This window comes from Patella vulgata, chromosome 5 (genome assembly GCF_932274485.2).
Source record: "Patella vulgata chromosome 5, xgPatVulg1.2, whole genome shotgun sequence".
Classification (NCBI taxonomy): Eukaryota; Metazoa; Mollusca; class Gastropoda; family Patellidae; genus Patella; species Patella vulgata.
This window is the reverse complement of record NC_065883.2, coordinates 21,973,185-21,994,752: the sequence shown is the minus strand read 5'-3', so window position 1 is coordinate 21,994,752 and position 21,568 is coordinate 21,973,185. Positions and strand designations below refer to the sequence as shown.

The following is a 21,568-nucleotide window of genomic DNA, read 5'->3' as shown; positions in this document are numbered from 1 at the left end:
CCAATCGTTTTGCATGTATTCAAGGCTGTCATTACTCATCGGGGCGGGTGTTTCCGGTTCTTCCTAATGGCTTGTTTTTAGTGGATGGGGTATCTATCAAATCTTTCTTAATCCGTAATGGACAGTCAAGGCAGAAACGTTGTCGTTTGTGACAACGGTACCGGAGTGAGTAATAATTTAATAGGAATCATTATTTTGGTCTTTCACACCGTGATTATTGCAAATTTTTATAATTCATCTACCCGGAAGACGAACTTGTTCCGCTTCGGTAAAAGCTAGCCTCATAGCATAGTACTATTAGACTTATCAAAATGAGTTGATACAGTCAGGAATTGTGTGGCTTGTTTCTTTAGTTTGAACCAGTCTTGAAAAGCACCTTGCCTCACGACCAGACAAGCATGTGAGCAGTGCGTCATAATAATTTGAAATCCACCAAGTTACCAACAAAGTTACAAAGTTCATCATATCATAGTATTCATATACGGCGGCGCCAGTGCCCAGTCACCAGTGGGCCCAGATACCCCCAGATGTTGGCTTGCAAGAGAGTCTCCTCAAAGATTTGTCTTTTATTTTAAAAGCCCATACAATCTGAGGCCATTCAGGGGGAGGGGTAGCTCTACTCTAGAAAAGTTTGCAAGCTGCACCACTTTTTTTTTTATAAATTATTATAGGCCTATATATATATACACTTAAATTATTATAAATACTGCCTCTAACCCCACCCCATGGCCGTTTGAGCCACCCCATCATCTAAAGCCTAGCTTATGTCGCCCTACGACGCGATGAAACCGACGACGACTAACGGCAACTGACAGCTTATGTCACTATGATTGAATTTATCCACGTCTGGACGCAACCAGTTGATCATAGTCGTAAGCATGCTCATGTCGCCGGGCATCAGTTGAAGAATCGGAGCCACAACTGATCACAAGACTGACACGTGATAACCTTCAAAATGGCCTCATACAACTTGTCCCCGCCCCATGGGTACCACATGACAATATAACCGAATCTTATTGGCTACGTCAGCGATGCGCCGACTCAAGGTAGTTGTAGGTGCGCTCATGTCGCTTGCGACTAGGGACGACTAGTTTTCTCTAGTAGTAGGAGTAGAACAGGTGCGACTAAGAAACTGGACGGCGACTGGTTTCAGTCTGACTTACACCAGTCGTACGAGCGCTCAGACTTTTGAGTTCTTATGAGCTTGCACTCTTGCAGGGCTACATTTGTCATCTGATGGTTTTAATTTCCTAAGGAGTAACAGTTCAGCAAATTCTTCTACTATCAGAAATTATAGTATGTACATTGTTCAGATTAGTGAAATATGAATCCATTTCAATAATTTGCACCAATTACTCTTGACAGTTATTGCCCTTGCTCAGTCTTGCCTTTGCTGCAAACACTTCAAATTGCTATTAGTATTATTTACTAATTATTAGTTTTGGTGATAAAATAATCACATTTATGATTACTTTTACATATTCTGTGATGCCCATTAATTATTTTTGTATATTATTGATTAATAAATGTTAACCTAATGATTTATCTGTTTTCTTTTTTCAGTTTGTAAAATGTGGTTATGCAGGTTCTAACTTTCCAACATTCCTTTTCCCCTCACTGGTGGGGCGACCCATCATTCGGTCACAAACCAAAATAATGGACATTGAAGTCAAGGTAAATGTCACAAACTAATAATAACTGGATGATAAATTTATAATGCAAGGTCTACCTGTGTACCAGACACAAAGTGAGCATTAAGTGTTCCTATAATAAAATGTATAGAATGTCCTCAGATTTGATAATAGACTCTTAGTGAATCTGTGGATTTCGTTAAAATTCATCTGACATGCCTGTCGCAACAGGGAGGTAAATTTATTTTATGAAATGAAATAGGGTTTTGTTACCATCCTAGTTTTCTACACTGTCTGGCAAATAAATTCAACTTATTTTATGAAGATACAATCATCACTGCTATATGTTTAATGGAGTACCATAGCTTAATGACATTGTTATCCCCATGCAGGATACTGATATTTAAGATTTTGGAACAAAAGATATGGAGTCTGTAGTGATGTAAATTTTCTAACTAGATTCCTGATCGTTTTACCCTAAGAAGTTCTGAACAGACTCCACTTTCTTTTCTTTTTTCGATGGCTTTATAGGTTCTCTTGACAGATATAAAGCGTCATTTAAAGTTTTATTAAATTCAATGGTCAAAACACTCAATGTATGATCAGTATAAAGTCCTGTCCACTAATGATTGACCTTGAAAATATCATTTTAACATGGCTTTTGATATTGCATGCATTTATAATATAATTTAATTGTTTTAAAGGATTTGATGGTTGGTGAGGAAGCAAGTAAACTACGATCTATGTTAGAAGTAAACTATCCAATGGAAAATGGTATTGTTCGCAGCTGGGATGATATGATACATTTGTACGATCACACATTTGGTAAAGACATGATGAACATTGATCCCAAAAATACCAGAATACTGCTTACAGAACCACCCATGAATCCCGTGAAAAATAGAGAAAAAATGGTAGAGGTAAGTTGAACTGTGAAGGCGGACCAAATGAAATAAAATGGGTTTTAATGTCCTACTGTTCTGCACAGACTGGGCTAATGAAAATGGACATATACGTCATACATGAACTATGAGGGAAATTTTGCCCGGACAACAACACTACGACCTCATCTGATTTCGAATACCAACTGTCAAGGGTTCTTGTCCCTTGCCAGGCCCTCTGTCCTACATCACTAACAATTGAGACCCACGCCAAAAATCCTGATGAGCTTTCAGGGCCAACGCAGGGATCGAACATTGGACCCCCAGAAAAAGCGAGCCAATGTCTCCCTCAATGAGATACCATGTCTCCCTGGAATTGTGAAGGCGGACCACATGTCTGCACGATTGACTTGTGCATGCAGAACAGTAAATCGAGCAGGCTGTAAAGTTCAATAGAAGTTATGTTTGAAAGAGTAAATAAAGATCATAAATTTTTGTCAGTGGTCTAAAATGTAAAAAGTTTAAAATGTTCTAAATTAAATCCTGCAGTGATGAAATTGTTTTAGAATGATTGATGAAAGAATGAAAATCAAAAAAACACTTCCTCTAAATGTTAGAGCAGGTTTTTAAGTTATTACATTTTGAAGAAAAAGTTCTTGGCCAAATATAGAATTTGCATGCATATCCCTGATGACCTACATGTAGATTTGTGGAAATTAACATTGGGTGGTTGCATGTTTTGTCAGAAATTGTCTGGGCATATTGCAATATTAAACATACATTATGCAAGAGCTAAATCTGCCTCTTGCAGGTCTTTCTTTAGGCCTGAAATGTTATATAAACTATTAATTAGACATTTATTAACAAAACAAGACCATAATCGACTCTTCGATTTTAACTAGATTAAAACGGTTCACCATTTAAAAATTTAATTTATACCAGTACCCTGGTTACCACTGTGCACACATCTTGTCAAAACTACAAACAATGATAACTTGGCTGAGAATGAAGTAATTTGAATGAAATTTTCAATTTTCTTTTTTTTATCATCTATTTTTGAATTATTATAGTTATAGCAAGAATGACCAACTCTTTATTAAACTCTTAACTAATGTATCTTTAAATTGGTTGGTAAGGTTATATAAAACAAATATACTGTTTCTCAAATACTATGACTTCCCATATTTTGTGGGATCAGTTATCAAGTGCATAATCAGAATCCTGATAATGATATTGACAATCATGAATAATACTGGATAATCATACATTTCTATAAATAAAATGAGATAAAAGTAGTGCTTTGAAATTTGAAATGTCATGTCTTACATGTATACTTATATTTGGCGAATCTCAGTAAAAGAAATGGCCCAGTCCGTGTCCCATTTCAACATCACTCGAATATTTAATAAATTTTAAAATATTTAATGTGAATTACATAAGCCCAAAAAGCTTTCACAACAGTAATTTAGAGATTTACAACCCAGATAAAGTGTAATTTCTATTTCTGTTATGATGATATGTTATATTGATTCCAGTATGAAATCTAAAATAACTTCCTCTAAATGTCTGAACAGATTATAATACTATGAAACTACTAAATTAGATCTATTTTAGCTTGTAACTGAAGCTTGTTTTCTGATGGAATAATTTATTTATTTTCAGACAATGTTTGAGAAATACCAGTTCCACAGTGTGCATGTAGCTATACAGGCTGTTTTAACATTGTATGCACAAGGTAATTAATTCACCCTATATAATCTTCATGAAAACTGTAATCCAAACAACTAGCTTATTTATTAGTGGTAGTCCGCCAATATCTTCAATTAGAAAATTGTCATGGACAGAACACTTTGATTCACTGGCAATTTTTAATTTGATTGCTAAAATTTTAAATCTTAAGTGAATCTTAAAAAATGAAATGTTGTACATGGGATCGAGATCGGAGAAAAACAAAATACCCCAGTTTTCTTCTGCAATTGTGAAACGGTCATCTAAATGAAAATAAAGCATGCAATGCATGAAATTCTTGCCGTGACAATATACATACGTAACTTGTGGAAAATACCCTATGGTCTGTATTTTTGTTAACATGCCGATTAAAATTGAAGGAATTCTTCTCTGTTAAGCTCCACATGTCAATGCATACTGATCATTATAGACGTTTACATGTACCTCAATTGTTTTGTGTGGATGTCTTCCTTGTGTTTTAAATATAACCTTACTGCAATATGCACACCATTAAAAGATTTAAATAAGTTTGAACTATACTATTCAAAAAAAGTAGGGGATATTTGATTTTTAAGTGTTATTAAAGTCACCTAATGAAACTGACGAAGAAACAAATGACAAAATGAAATGAAGTTCACATTCATCGATTTATTCCAAATGATCGTTGGACTAAGTAAGGCACAGACTGACCATTATAAGGGTAAAATGATACCCGGGGTCAAACAGCAAAGTTACCACAGCATCACAACCAAGTCAGTAACGGGTAAATCCTCCTCTGTTTGCCAAACAAGCATTGATCCGACGTGGCATACTCCTAATGAGACGTCTAAGGTCATTTTGGTCCAGATTGTCCCATTCCTGTTGCAACGCAGCAGCAAGTTGTTGGACATTGGCAGGACGTTGTGGACGTTGACGTAACCTCTGTCCAAGCATGTCCCAGATATGCTCGATGGGGGAGAGGTCGGGACTCAGTGCTGGCCAAGGTAATGTGGTGATGTTCTGTTGTTGGAGGTAACCTGTAACGATCCTGGCCCTGTGACATCTTGCGTTGTCATCCTGGAAGATGAAACGGCGGCCATGACGTCGTGCGAACGGCACAACATGGACTACCAAGATGTTGTCCCGGTAGTACTGGCCTGTAACACGCCCTGCAACAACATGTAAAGCCGTTCTTCCAGCAACATTGATGCCTCCCCACACCATAACAGAACCACCCCCAAATCGATCATGTCTGATGACGTTAACGTCTTGGAAGCGCTCGTTTCGACGACGCCACACCCTCCTACGTCTGTCCAAAAAATCAACAGTGAACCTCGACTCATCTGAAAACATCACATTGCTCCAGCGTCGATTATCCCAGTGTTGACGATCCCTACACCAACGACGTCTTGCCTGAATGTGATGATCTCTCAAACAAGGGATCACGCGAGGACGTCGGGCGCGAAGGTGACCCCTATGCAGTCGATTCCGAATCGTCTGGCCACTCACTCTCACACCAGTGTCTGTTTGAAGACGAGCGCTGATCTGATTTGCTGTGATGACATGATTTCTCAAGGCCAAGGTACGGATAAATCGATCCTGGGCTTGAGTTGTCGCCCTTGGTCGACCTGAGCGTGGTCTGTCCTGTACAGATTGTGTATCACGGTATCTGGACCATAGCCTGCTTATGACAGACTGAGAAACATTCATCATCCGCGCCACAACCGCCTGTGTTGTGCCGATCTGTAGCATGCCAAGGGCACGTAACCTTTCATTTTGGGTAAGCCGACACATATCAAAATTTGTTTTCTGGTCACTAAAACAATTAAACTGATGTTTCCACCCTGGAATTCAATGCCACAATGACTGTAACATTCAAAGTCAGAGTCGTGCAAATCTTGGGTTGGACCCCCATGATGATCCCAAGCATCACCTGCATTCCATGCGGTAGCTATTGGTGCGTTTGGGCGTCACATGTAACTGGAAATGTTTCTTCTGTTAGGTTCTATAGTGACTTTTTTTCGTAGTCATTTGCATATTTTAGTATTATGCCCCCAAAATCAAATATCCCCTACTTTTTTTGAATAGTATATTATATCTATTTTTAAAATTAATATATTTTCAGGTTTATTAACGGGTGTTGTAGTAGATTCTGGTGATGGTGTAACACATATCTGTCCTGTCTATGAAGGTTTTTCTTTACCTTTTTTAACCCGAAGATTAGATATTGCAGGTCGAGATATCACTAGATACCTTATCAAGGTAAGTTTCTTCAAGGATCCAAAATTTATTAACAAAATTAGTGATCTTCTTTGATTGGCATTTAGCAATTGACACACGTAATAAACACAAAACCATAATATGGAAAACAATTACTGGGATTCTCCCAGATAGTAATTGTGTTCAATATTGTGGTTTTGTGTTTAAAGTTGGTAATGGCGATGTCCTTATAATATATCTGGATAAATATGGTGGTATATAAAAGTAGCTCTTGGAGTAGTGTTAGTGCAGTGAGGTTGCGAGAGCAAAAGCCGAAAAGTCAAATTATTCTGGAGGATGAATTTAATATTGATTTATAAATGTAATAAGTTTGTGATGAAATAATCTGTTGTGATGATATGTTATATTGATACCAGTATGAAATCTAAAATAACTTCCTCTAAATGTCTGAACAGATTCTAAAAAATCAATTTTCTAAAATTCAAGCTTTTTATTTTTTGTGCTTGTTGATCAAGTCCGTTGTTTAACCCTTTCAATGCTAGACGTAAATCCACTGCCTGTGCTAGACCCTTTTTTGAGGAAAAAAGGGAGGTTGGAACTGAATGCCAAGCAGTACTTATGGAAGCTTTTATGAAAAATCTTTTTGTCTGTTGGGATGGGCATGAGGTTGGGCTAAGAGGAAAAAATAGAATTTTGGAAATTTGCATAATAATGTAGTCATGGCGGCCATTTTGGATTTCTCATTTCACACTAAAGCTAACACGAAAACGAATTTTTCTCCATGAAATACTTAAAAGATATTGTTTTTTTTTACTGGATTTTGATAAAGATATATAAAATGAACAAAAATATCAATAGCAGCCATGAGCAATGCCGCCGCGAACACGCGCATCACGTCTCCCGCTGCCATGACCCCGTGCGGATTGCAATACCTTGTTTTTACTTTCACTTTCACTTTCATCCCCAAGTCCCATATCATTATCAATATAGTCAGTCAATAGATCTACACGTTCGGGAATCAGGAATTACCTACGTATTTTACGATCCAGCAGGCCAGCATTATTATCAACATCAGAATTATTGTCAGAATCTACTGCAGACACAGGGCTATCGTGTTCACATTGGGCTTGTTCATCATGCACGGGAGACATAGCTAGCCATGGGCGGAACGTCGCGCAACAAATCACACACTTCATAATACCAATCACTGTCCTGACTACTATCATTATCAAGTAACTGGAAACGAATTATGTGTATCACCCGCCTCGAAATTGTCCACATGTTGGTCAGCAAGACGTCATTCACGACTTCGTCGAGAGTGCATCGTCTACGTTGTCACAATGCACTCCGCCATTTTACGGTTTGCTGCTTTGAAACACGTGGAAATATGTTCTAGTGTATAGAAAATACAATAGATGGCACTTGCAGTTACGGTACTAATTTTAGCGAGGGCTTTACTGAGTACACGGTAATACCGGGTACGGGCATTTTACCGACATTTTATAATACCCGGTACTACCGGGTATACGCAGTGAAAGGGTTAAACCATTTTATGAATTTCATCAATCTTAGTATTTCAACTATCTCGTTACCTTATTTACATTGATATCTCGACAACTACTTGGATCTTGTCAAGTATCTCTGAAAGATATTTCTATATCAGGATTTTAATTTTAAAGAGGCAAATAACGTCCAGTTTTCTTATCGGGATTCCTTTGGTGTTAGGGGGGGGTGGATGACCGAATGGTATGCGCACTGTATCATAATGTCTTTCATTGAGTAAACTAGCGAGGTTTTCGATTTCCAGGTCGCCTGTCCAACCTCATGGGTTTTCTCCTTTTCCTCCGGTTTCCTCCCACTGCTAAAGACCCTTACGCTCAAGTGGATTATTGAAATAAAAATTAAACCATAGGTTAGTCCCGAAATGACCTGCTTTGTGTCGAGTGGACTATAAACCCCATTTCTCTCTCTCCTTTGGTGTTAATTTAACTTTGTATTGTCTAAATGTGATGAAAATAAATTAATACATGTATATACATTTAAAAATGGAGACAGTGATTAAAACGTAATTATTGAATGCCCAAATAACCACATGTTATCCTTAGAAAAACCCATGTATATTATTATATGGGAAGTTAAACCCTAGTTACAGTACATTGCTTTAATAACATGTATTCCTAATTATACTATTTATTTTTCAGTTATTGTTATTGCGCGGTTATGCCTTTAATCATTCAGCTGATTTTGAGACTGTGAGAATGATGAAAGAAAAATTATGTTATGTAGCTTATGATGTAGAACAAGAACAAAAATTAGCCTTAGAAACAACTGTTTTAGTAGAACCTTATACAGTAAGTTTTGACATCCCTACAAACTAGTCACGTTATCCAGTCTTTTTCTTGCATTTGTGATTTTCAGTTTGCTTTATTACCCAGTAGGACGTTAAACACCATTTCATTACTTTATTACTACATAATGATGCATTATGTAAGATTTAGATAAAGAGTTGTCCGATCTTGCTATAATAGTTAAAATATATAATGCAAAATGAATATACTGAAAATTTCATTCAAATTACTTGATTCTGAGCCAAGTTATGACTTTGAAGATTTTACAAAATGTGGCAGATATTGTAAAAACGGTACTTATTATTTGAAACTTACCTTATTAAATGGCCACCGCATTCTAATCTACTTAAAATCAGAGCCATCTGATTGCCCAGAGAGTTGATTATGGGCTTGTCATGTTAATAAAGTTTATATGATAGTTTATATAACATTTGACGCTAAAATAAAGACCAGCAGTAGGCTAATTTAGGTCTTGCATAATGCATCTTTTAAACACGCAGTTCTAAATGTAATATCAGTTCTCTCAAGTAAAATATTTATTTAGAAAGGGAATGTTAAAGACTGGCACACTCCCATCTTCCCCTAGCTTATCATTGCTGGCAGTGTCAGTTGCCGACTTTGCTCTGCCAATCTGTGTTCCAGACCATCTTACGTTTGGTCTCAGTATTATGTACTGATAGTATAGTCTTAGAAAGCTTTCGAGTCTGTGGTGATGTAAATTTTCTAACTAGATTCCTGATCGTTTTACCCTAAGAAGTTCTGAACAGACTCCACTTTCTTTTGTGTCTTTAGTAATGGAAGTAAGTAAATTGATGCCGTTTACACTATATATGATGTATCTCTTCAGCTTCCTGATGGTCGAGTTATTAAAGTTGGTGGTGAAAGGTTTGAAGCCCCAGAAGCTTTATTCCAGCCTCATCTTATAAATATAGAAAGTTTAGGTGTAGCTGAATTACTGTTCCAGACTATACAGTCTGCAGATATAGATACACGTCCAGAGTTTTATAAACATATTGTATTATCTGGAGGTTCATCTATGTATCCTGGTTTACCTTCACGATTAGAACGAGAGATGAAACAGTTATATCTTGAAAGAATATTAAAAGGCAATGCAGAAAAATTATCGGTAAGGCTTGAATTATCTTATTAATTTATGGATCTCCTCGCAGTGGAATCACTATTTTGAACACCTGGTGGGCTATAATGATCAACAAAATTGGTTATGATTTGTTAGCTTTTGTTGACATGGGGCCCTGTATGTATGAAATTTATGGACTGTTTGTTATGAGTATCATGCTGTATGGAGATTTTTCAATCGTATTCATTAACTGTTTGTAGCCAAGTGATCGAGTTGTGTACGAAAAGTTTTGACTGTGTTCTCATATCTTTTTTATAGATTAATTTCCCAGAAATTAGAAGTACATTACTGTATTTGTTTATATTTTCAGAAATTTAAAATCAGAATAGAAGATCCCCCTCGAAGAAAACATATGGTATTTTTAGGTGGTTCCGTATTGTCTGATATTATGAAAGACAAAGATGAGTTTTGGATGACACGACAGGAATATGAGGAACAAGGAATTAGAGTCCTAGATAAATTACTTAAACCAATGAGTGCATAAGATGTATATATTGTTTAATTTCATCATGTGTATTCATTCTATAGACTTCAAACATTGACAAATTTACACAGTCTAGGTTAAATATTAACCCAAATTCCAGTTTGATTTCAGATTGCTTTTATATTGACTTGCAGTGGGGCAGGTGGTTTGTAATTATAGCTTATGCTAATATAACATTTAGTTCTGTATGTTGATAAACTAAACGTAATTCAGATCTATAAAACTAAGCCCAAGGAAAACACATCAATAATTAACACCTGTCATGTTTTAATTCTAATGGTATCAAAATTTGCTCTGTCACTGACACTAGTTTTACCAGTATTGTTTAATACTAATTCTGCTGAAGTGATCTCATCCAGTAATTTGAACAAATTTACGGTGTGGATTTGATTGTTAATGATTATTTATTTGTTAAAAATATGACTACCAATTCTTTCATTTTGTGTAAATTGAATTTGCCAAATTTTTTTTCTGAATGTTTGATAAACATACATCTTGGTTTTCATAAGCATGTTACTATCCAAATCTGTAAACCACCTAAAATTGCTAAACTGTTAATCAAAAAAACTGAAATAAGCTATTAAAATTTTAAGTTTGCACCAGAACGAAAAACCAAATTGCAATATTTTGTGAAGGAGAAATATTTTGTAATTAATTTTGTTATAGTTATATCTACTTCTGTTATATATTTATTTTATATACTTAACTTAAAATATAGAGACTTATATCATGAACAGTAACACTGTAATATTTTATTTAATTAAATAACTGGTTATAAAGTAGCTCTTTATGTAGTAGCTTTGTTGAATATAATAAATTACTCTAGAATTATTTTTCATAGATTTAACCATTTTTTCCCCTATTTTTGAGTTCTAACCAAAAGAATTTTATATTTTTATTATTTGCCTAAAGTATTATTTATATTTTGCTCGCTTTCCATGAAAGATTTTAATATGTAAAAATGTTAGTATATGATCAAATTGTATGAAAAATGGTGCTTGAAACCAATATTCCCTAGCCAACATTTGTCTTAATTTCATCAACAGTTGCAATCATAAATATATATAAATTTATTGGAAAATGTATCCAAATTACCAGAAAAATTACATCTTTTTGGATACTTTAAGAAACTAATTTTGCAAGTCTACAAAGTTTAATGTATTTACGATTATGTATCATTCTTGCAATATGGTGAAACAGGCACCTGCATTATTTAGTGAAGTATACATGTGTGCTAAAATAATAATGTCCAGCTTAGTATAATTACCTTGATTAATTTATTGTGGGTTTATAAGGCAATTTAAGACTATAATTTTCCAGGGTCATAAAGATGGGAACATCTATTTTAAAAGATAAATTTCATGTATGAAAATTGTTACCCTTCTTTCAAAAAGATTTAGATCAGTCTGAAATCAGACACCAATGAATCAAATGTAAAAAAAAAATATTGTACAGGTCAAAAGGTCACTCTTTATGATATTTCCATAAACATTTCAATTGTAAATAATTTATACACATGTAGCAAAAAATCATTTGATCATTTTACTGGGATCAATTCATGATTTGTTTGTTTTGTGATGGGAGTAAATCATTTGTACATACAGAGTAGTATGTTCTTACAGATGACAAGTATTGTATATGGTTATGTAATATAATGCACATATTGCAAATAAAATACATCTATAAAATATCGCAATATTCATTGTATGTCGACTTGCCCTCATTGAAATGTGATTGTATATTGATACCACAGTCTCGGGTCAATAAACAATTGGGAATTCTTTAAAGTTAACATCTGATTGACTTGAAATTTATATAGTGTTTATGTACGGGGAACTCGTGATTTTCAATGGATTCCGATAATTATTGCTGGGAGTTTTTGCCCATTTTTCAAATATTGATATTGAAGGCTGATAAAAAGCCTGTTCGAGCCCAGTTTTACGAATCTTCTCAACATCCATAATGACATTTTTTGCTTCACTCCTCTCAGCAATGGGTTCATTAGTGTTAGGAGACAGTCTTGTGTAGGCATTGGACGAGTAGTCCAGTGGAGAAGTGGAATGCACTAAATGAATTAAACTTGGGGGTTGGGGGACAGATAGAGTTGGAGCAGAATTACCCTATTTGAATCTTTGAACAAAAACTCACATACTTCCAAAATATAATCCCTGGATGACAATTGTAGTCTGAAAAAGAAAGTGTCGACTGCACATTGGCATGTACAATTTTTAGCCAGAAAAAGGCCCACTGTCTGTTTTTCGGCATCACAAATCCCATAGCAAGATATGATATAGTTTATGGGCTAATTGGATGTACTGTTTCTGTCACTCAAAGAGCAAGCTCCATAGCATTAAATGGCTTTTGTTTAAACAGCTTATGGATCGTCGTTTGAATCACTGTGTCTATATGGAACACCAAATCGGCTTATACCTCAAAACTAGCTTTATCTTTCTAAAGACGTGACATTTTTAACGCTAAGCGATTATTATTCCACAAAACAAATCAACATATTTTAAAATCTAATGAAATCTACAATTTTATTTTCCGACCAAATAAGAGTTCTAGTCATTTCAACTTGTGATCGCTTACAAGATGTTGCTGAGTAGGCGTGACTGCTCGGACAGATTCTACTGTATACATTGTTTAGACGTAATTTAATCAAATCAGCAATTTAATGTGATTTTTTAATATTATAAAAATGATTAGAGATTAGAAATGGAAAACTGGGAATCGGCGTACATGGAAGGGCAGAAGATGATATGCACTAAGGCGAGGGTGGGTGGGTCCATACTCCATAGATACAGAGCTGTTGAATCGCTGCTGAAATGTAAAAGCGTCTTTAAGGGTATAGACTTTGTCCTCATTTTAGATTATTTTTCAACGGTTAGCATCCATTATTTTCCTAACGAATATTGCTTGATTTTGCTTATACGTATGAATGTTTGGCCATTTGCTGGAATAGATTACACAATTGTTGTGAAATTATGAATTTTCTTTTACGTCTGACAGTCCATTATCATTAAATTATGCTTTTTGCCCGGCTCCACCAGCATTACATTTCAACTGATAACAACTGATCGATTATAAATTTTTACAACTTCGAATCTGTACACCGAATGAGGGTCGCCTGTCCAACCTCGTGGGTTTTCTCCGGGTCGTCCGGTTTCCTCCCACTGCTAAAGACCCCTACGCGCAAGCGAATTATGTAAATAAAATTAAACCATATGTTAGTCCCGAAATGACCTAGTTTGTGTCGAGTGGAAGTTAAACCCCATTTCTCTCTCTCTCTCTGTACACCGAATGACATATTCCGGAAGCATGATCATGCTTTCAAAAACTAGCTGAACGTGCAATAATTTTGTCGAAAAAATGGAATATTTATACACGTAGTTCGAATTGCTTAAGTTTGAACCGTGCTGAAGTACAACAGTATAAAATTTGCACGGATCACCAGTTTTAGTACCTAGTGGTGTTATTTATAGTGTGTAAATCAACACGGTGTGAAGGCTTTATAGGTTAATGATTGCCAAGTTATAAAATAGAATGAATAATTCAGCATAAATTCAACCACATTAAACTACAAATGAATCAAGCGTGGATACCCCTCCATTCCCATCCCTGACCATGAAAAGTGCCATTGGCATTTGGCCCACATTCTTGATAGATTTTTAGTAAATATTTAGTTTGTGTTTAGTTTGGTTTCTATTACTATAAACACAGGCTGATAAATAGTTGTTGTTCTTAGCGTTTAACGTCCGCTTCCACCGAAGGTGATATCGCAGACAAGTTCATTTTAATGATCTTAGCGCACGCGCAGGGGTCTTTGCTGTGGGAGGAAACCGGAGTACCCGGAGTAAACCCACGAGGTTGAGAAGGCGCCCCTATCTCCAAGCCACATACGCTCACACCTGGGATCGAAACCACAGCCGCAAGCCAGAGGTGACCGGCCAACTAGAGGTCGAAGCGTGACACTCTAGACCACTAGGCCATCCCAATTAACCCCCCAATGATAAATAGTGGCACTTAATTTTTTTAAGGCAGGATTAGAGGTTGGGGATGATCCACTTCATTGAAATCCCTGATCGGCATTTAAGGGATTTTCAGTTCCTTGCGTGAGAACCAAATCTCTAACAGGAACGTTTGGTATTTACGAAGATATGAATTCTAAATTTGTCAACGTTTGTCATCCTCTGCAGAAATTATAATAAACGGGGTATGATCAAAACAAGCCAATACCACCTATAATCTTCGCCACCATCTTTTGATGGGTCTCTTTCAATTCAATTTAATCCATCAATTATCTATCTTCGTTTCTTAACTAAATGTTAAATAAACAATTTTAGCGTGGGTAAGCCGAAAAAAAATGAGATATCGGAAAATGCAAATGAAGATCAGCAGCTTAAGGCATGGTGAAATCTCCAATTGTTGTCAGATGTATATATATATATATATATAACAATAGCAATGTAAAGTTTATCTATCATATTGAATATTCTATGTTTTGCATATTTAGAAAAAAAAACATTCATTCATTTATTAGAAAAGGCAACAACCCGATATTTAAAAATTCCGAAATATCAGAAATACATTTAAAAAACGAAATATAAAGATGTTGTAGCGTACGTCGTTGCCCTATGGCAAACTTTCCCTTTTCCGACAATAATAATGTCCAGTTAATCCAGGAATGGTATAAAATTAGGCCACAAGTTAATCTAAAAACGAACCGAATCTATCTCCCCAGGCAGTCATTTGTGGACTTTTTCTTTTTAGAAAATAAGATAATCAGACGGGGCAGGTATGAAGATATGACAGTCGGTGGTAGCTAAATCAAAATGGAGATGGGGATTGGGGATAAGTCAATAAAATATGTATATATGCATTGAACTTCACTCTAATTAAACTAGGTATCTTCATCCAATTCCATGCAATATTCCGAGTTGAAAGGGCACAAGTTACAAGGAACATCGATTCGACTTAATGTGTGCCGTATAGGGTTTATAGACCTATTTTTTTGTTCATAATTGGGATTCTGAAAATAAAATGCTATAATACGTAGGCTACATTATACGCAACCTGTCCATGTAAATAAATCTAAATTTAAATCAACTTTATAGGAGTAATTTCTTTATAAATCTTAGCCTACTAAAGGATTGAATTAAGAAGTAAGAAAATAAAAAAAAAAAACCCAACAAAATGTTCAATAAGAATGAACGGGGCGGGTCGATCAATATATAAGTCTATATAATAATAATGTGTTCACAAACTAAACCATTGCCATGGCATACCCGATGGCCGATATCTACGACAAAGTCAGTGGCCAAAATAATTGCCATTGGGGCAGCTATTCAGTTTTATTGACAAATTAAACGGTCAATCTACCGATCTGCAATATGTTTATGTGGATTACGAGTCACCAACAAAGCGCCTAAGCAACTGTATCAAAATTAAATCAACTTTGACAACAGTTTGACAACTAGTTGGATCCGATTGTTTGTTTTAGACGACTCTATGTCCTCGCGCATGCGTAAAATGGATTCGTAGATGTGGACATGGAAGCTGGTTTATTTTGAGGGCGTAAATGTATTTTAAAAATGCCCTGGAACAGTACTTCTATTGTCTTTGATGTTTTCTAATTGTTGATTATCGATAGCGGAAGTAATGAACTAATCAAATAACTAATTTATTTGTTATCGTGTAGTTGGAGAAACTCTATAATCAAGATGTATTTTCCGGTAGGGTGGCCAAAATATCTGAGGCCAGATCAAAACATTGCATCTCCTATCCAGTATATCGTTAGCAGCAGTGATCGTATGTTGTTTGCCGTCGTTGCCGAAGATAGTATAACTTTATGGTACTCGAAACCGTGTGTGCATATAGTCAGCCATTACCAGTCGGACAGTACTTTGGAACAAGTTGGCACGTACGTGGCAGCCGAGTGGAAACCTGATTCGTCGATGTTAGCTGTCATCACATCTAAACGTCATGTGGTATTTTTCCGTGTTGAAATAGACATATCGGTACCAAATCATCATTGTTTATATGTCCAACATGAAGGTAAAACGCCACAAAATCCGCGTTTTAATATTAATGGCATTATGGACAGCGACAGTGTTCCTGCAATTAAGCTTTTTCATGAAACTAGCATTTGTATGACAGGAGACATTTCATGTTGTCTGTGCGTACGCGATGAAATAGTTGTCAGTACAAAAAATGGTTATTTAAATAGATTAAAGTGGAATGGCAACAAGAACGAAAAAGCAACATTGCATTTAAGTGACATCCCGGTTTCTGTAGACTTGCAACAATTCAGAGCCTCTAAATTAAGTGAGAGTGAAGGTTATGCAGTTATTATGGAATATAGTCCAACTTTAGGTGGTTATAGTTTAGTTTTATCAAGTGGTAAAGCTCTCTTTCTAATACCTCCATCAACAAGAGCGGACAGAACTACAGCCCACGCTGTACGAGCCCAGGATTTGACAGATGCTGTCACCGTTGCTGTCAATCATCGCTATCGACTGATTGCATTTGGGTGTAAGAGTGGGGAGGGTATTGTTTATACAATTGATGAAGCAGTGGGTGCACTAGAAGTATCTCATAAACTTGTCATATCTAGTAAGGAATTTCCTGATGTTAGTAACATTGCAGGCCCTGTCAGTTGCATGAAATGGACCCCTGATGGCACAGCCTTGGCACTGACATGGCAAAATGGTGGATTTTCATTATGGAGTGTGTTTGGTGCGCTACTAGTTTGTACGTTAGGCGGTGATTACATCTTTCAAGATGATAGTTCTATTTTATATCCATCACCTGTTAGGTCTTTAGAATGGGGACTGGAGGGTTATCATCTATGGATGGTGTGTAACCCATTTCAATCACCAAAAAATCATCAAACAAATGGTTTAGCAGAAAACTCAACCACCCCTTTTCAACCCTCCGAATTAATTCAGTTTCAATTTGCTAAAAGTGCATTATCCGTAAATCCGTGCGTTAGTAATCATGAACATGTTTTTCTTCAGGGGGAGGATAAACTTTACATGAGCACTGGGGACACTGTCTCACGAAATTCTCCACACACAAGAGGAGATAACTCTTCAAATGTTGACATTGGTAACAAACAATGGCAAGTTATACCCATATCACACAGTTATTTAGCTACAAATTGGCCCATCAGATACTCCGCTGTTGACCGTGCAGGTCAATGTTTGGCTGTAGCAGGTAAAACCGGATTTGCCCATTATGCCTTATTTCATAGAAAATGGAAACTGTTCGGTAATGAGACTCAGGAACGGGACATGGTTGTGTCAGGTGGTATAACTTGGTGGAAAGATTTTATATGTTTAGCCTGTTACAATATTCCAGGTCAGCAAGACGAGATTAGATTTTATCCACGAAGTAGTAAACTTGACAATAACTTTGCCCATGTTACTAAAATACCATCCCAGGTTTTATTGTTAAATACTTTCCGTGACATGTTAATTATATTCTGTGCTGATAGTCATGTCATGCTCTTTAATATCGAGAGAAAAAACACTCAGCCTAACGCTACAGTTATAGTACACAAAACTCAAGAAGTGTCGCTCAATAATTTTATCCCTCACCCATTATGTGTTGCAGGGTTGACACTGACTTCTCTAGCTTCAGAAACTGTTGCTAAAACTCATCATCATCCATCGAAGGAAGCAGAGAGTATGTTACTAAATGTTTCAGGTAAACTTCTAATGTTCCAACGTGACAGATCAAATCAACAATCACCACAAAATGATGAGCGTAAACATCGACCCCTCCCCTTTTATTCTCCTAGCGTTGTAGCGACATCTGTAGAAAATATCTGGGCGACATCAAAAGCCAATACCGGTAAAATGCAACTAATGGAAGCTTTATGGCTAGGATGTGGCGCTCATGGTATGAAAGTATGGTTACCACTCTACCCACGAAATGACAGTAAGGCTCATAATTTTATGTCTAAGAGAATTATGCTCCCTTTCAAAGTCGACATTTATCCGCTAGCTGTACTATTTGAAGATGCTGTCATCCTTGGTGCTGCATCAGATTCTGTATTCTATGAAAGTACTTTAACCACAACTGCTGTCATAGAAGGGGAAAGAATTGGACATCTGCCATATTGTACATTAGAACGAACAAGTCAAATATATCTTCAGCACATCTTACGACAATTATTGAGAAGAAATTTAGGATTTCATGCATTAGATTTAGCAAGATGCTGCACTGAGCTTCCATATTTTCCTCATGTCTTGGAATTATTGCTTCATGGTGTTTTAGAAGCAGAGGCGACATCAAAAGCCCCAATTCCTGACCCGTTATTACCAAGAGTTGTGGCATTTATTCAAGAATTTCCAGAATTCTTGCAAACAGTTGTCCATTGTGCCAGAAAAACTGAAGTTGCTTTGTGGCCTTATTTATTCTCCACTGTAGGTAATCCTCGAGATTTATTTGAAGCATGTTTAGAAGACGGTGGGAATTTAGAAACTGCTGCTTCTTACCTCCTTATTTTACAGAATCTAGAAAGTCCGAAAATCAGCCGACAGTATGCTTCAAAACTTCTAGAAGCTTCCCTTGAGTCAAATAGCTGGGAACTTTGTCGAGATTTAGTTCGGTTTCTTCAAGCAATAGATCCAAATGATGTTGACAATCCTCCACATGTTGGAGCATTTAATCGTATGTCAGGTTCATCCGGATACCCCAGTGCAAAAAGTTATCCTAGTCCTCCAATAACTCCAACAGACAGCGGTGGATTTACCTTCAGTAATGTTAGTAATATTGGTCGTGTGCGAACTGCAAGTATCGCCGGAGACACTGGTATGAGAGATATACCTCGTCCTAAAGAAAAGCTCAAACACACTGTCTCAGATTCACAAGTACCTTCTGGCAAAAAAACATTACAAAGATCCAAATCTGTGGAGCCCAGTGCTGAGAAGGTTTACATTGATATGATATTGTGTCGTCATGCTCGGAAATTGCTCAGCTCAAACCAAATACGGACCTTGGGATATTATTCTGCCAACATGCAGGGTTTCCAACTAGTATCATGGTTAAGACGAGAGAGGGTTAGGGCAGCTAAATTAGAAGATTTTGTGACAGCATTGCGTGACATCCACCAACAGTTTGAATGGCCATTACCAATATTATCCTATATGACTTACAATCAGATGAAAAAAGACATGGCCATATCAGTATCAAGTTTAGCATCTTCATCTTTTCTAGAAGATGATCTTCTCAGTCCTATGAACGATTCAGATAAAGTTACAACTGTTGAAAGTAGCTTTGCCATGGCCTCTATCACATCATCTAATAATCCTCCTTCAGAATCGTTCATGTCACATTCGAACTCGGATGATGTCATTCTTCGTCCCCAGATGTCTAAAACTGAAGACAGTAGTCTGGCTACCATGGAAATATCAGATAGTAGTTCTTTACTTGGAGAATATGATATGGTTGGGGATGTTGCTTTAGGCTCCGAACAGCAGGAGACACATGACCTTGAGATGATGACCCAGGAGATGGCCAATCGTGGATCACCGCAATCAGAGATTGAATTACGTTATTTATTACAAATATTCCTGGAAGCTGGATGTTTGGAGTGGGCGCTTGTGATTGCTATTGTGTTAAGGGACAATTTAGGTGTGTCTCGGACTGTAAATACAGCTAGTTTGACCGACACACAAATTGACATGGTGGGAAGAATGAGAGAAGGCTTGTCGTATTTAGAACTGTGGGCTGATACAGAATGTGTGGGTTACAAACCTTTCTTCCATTCGATACGTACTCAAATTCAGGTTTTAGCTAAAATTAGCGAACAATCAGTCAATGACACTAATCTGTCTGTATCCACATGTGATTCTCCAACGTTTGATTTAGAGGAAGGAAACTCATCCCCAGTAATACAGACAATGCGATCAGATCACGAAACATCATCAGAACAAGAATTAGAAGGAGAAGAAAAACACAGTGACTGTACTATATCATAATTGTTGTATGGTGTTTAGGAAAATTTAATTTAAAGACATTAACGACATAAATATCACTCTTTTTTTTGTCACACGATTTCTATATAATTCTGTCACAATACATGTAGATATATATATATATATACATAATGTGCATAAAATTAAGTTGATTTATGATACATTTTTACAATATAATTCTTATCTATTCAAGTTTTATACAGAATTGTTTGTAATTGTTGCAAAGAAAACAAAAAAAACCTCCTTTTATTTGAGTTCATTATTTTAGAAATTGTATGAATACTGTATTTTCTTACTGTATAGTATTATGTAGTAAGAAAACAAAACCTATATTTAATTAAAATGATAATACATGAATAATTTTATGCTTAGGCTATAAATAATAAGTGTAACTGTGGTTTTCATTGTATTAATACAAAATTTTTGAGTCTGTTATTACCACTATAGTATGAGTACTCACTTCCTGACCCAAAATCGACTTGTACCCAGTATATATTATAATAATAATTTCAGTAGCTTGCTATTGGCTTCTTATTAGCACAAAAAAATTTTTATGAGAATTTATGTGAAAATCAATTGTTCACTTTAGTTCAAGCCATTAAATAAGCATCATTTAAGCCAGAATTGACTTGTACCCAGCATAAATGTTCAGAAGCTTGCTAATGGTAAAATTTTATTAGTATAAAAATGTGAAAATCAATTGTTCACTTTAGTTCAAGCCATTAAATAAGCATCATTTAAGCCAGAATTGACTTGTACCCATCATAAATGTTCAGAAGCTTGCTAATGGTAAAGTTTTATTAGTATAAAAATCTTTTTATGAAAATTAATTTGAAAATCAATAACTTTTAGTGCCCAGTATGAAATCTTAGCAGCTTGCTGTTAGCTTCTTATGAGTACAATTTAATATTTTTACGAAAATTTTATTTTTCATTCAACTAATTAGATAAGCAGGTACAGACATTACTTCTAGTAATAATAGTATACAGATACAGTTTAAGGTTTTCTATTCGTACTGTTACAATATATATATTTAGTTTGATTGACCTACATGTATTTAATATTATGTATATTTTAGTGTTAAAATCAAATAATACATAATGTAGATGTATTTTCTTAGTCATAAAATACACGGTGCCAAAATATTTTACATTTAAGAGTTTTTCAGGAATTCAT

The 21,568-nt window shown here is 35.9% G+C and overlaps 2 protein-coding genes across 2 annotated transcripts; both read left to right on the top strand.

Moving 5' to 3' along the window:
* Nucleotides 1–10: 10 nt before the first annotated feature.
* Nucleotides 11–12,099, top strand: LOC126820296 (actin-related protein 2). Its single transcript, XM_050548144.2, has 8 exons — nt 11–165; nt 1,564–1,674; nt 2,336–2,551; nt 4,175–4,247; nt 6,345–6,481; nt 8,641–8,790; nt 9,635–9,913; nt 10,236–12,099. The coding sequence occupies exons 1-8, from the start codon at nt 118–120 to the stop codon at nt 10,407–10,409; spliced, it is 1,188 nt and encodes a 395-aa protein (XP_050404101.1). The 5' UTR covers nt 11–117; the 3' UTR covers nt 10,410–12,099.
* A 3,852-nt stretch (nt 12,100–15,951) lies between these two features.
* LOC126822323 (guanine nucleotide exchange factor subunit RIC1) lies at nt 15,952–20,458 on the top strand. Its single transcript, XM_050551140.2, has one exon. It carries the CDS (start codon nt 16,130–16,132, stop codon nt 20,393–20,395), a length of 4,266 nt encoding a protein of 1,421 aa, XP_050407097.1. The 5' UTR covers nt 15,952–16,129; the 3' UTR covers nt 20,396–20,458.
* The last annotated feature ends 1,110 nt before the right edge of the window (nt 20,459–21,568 follow it).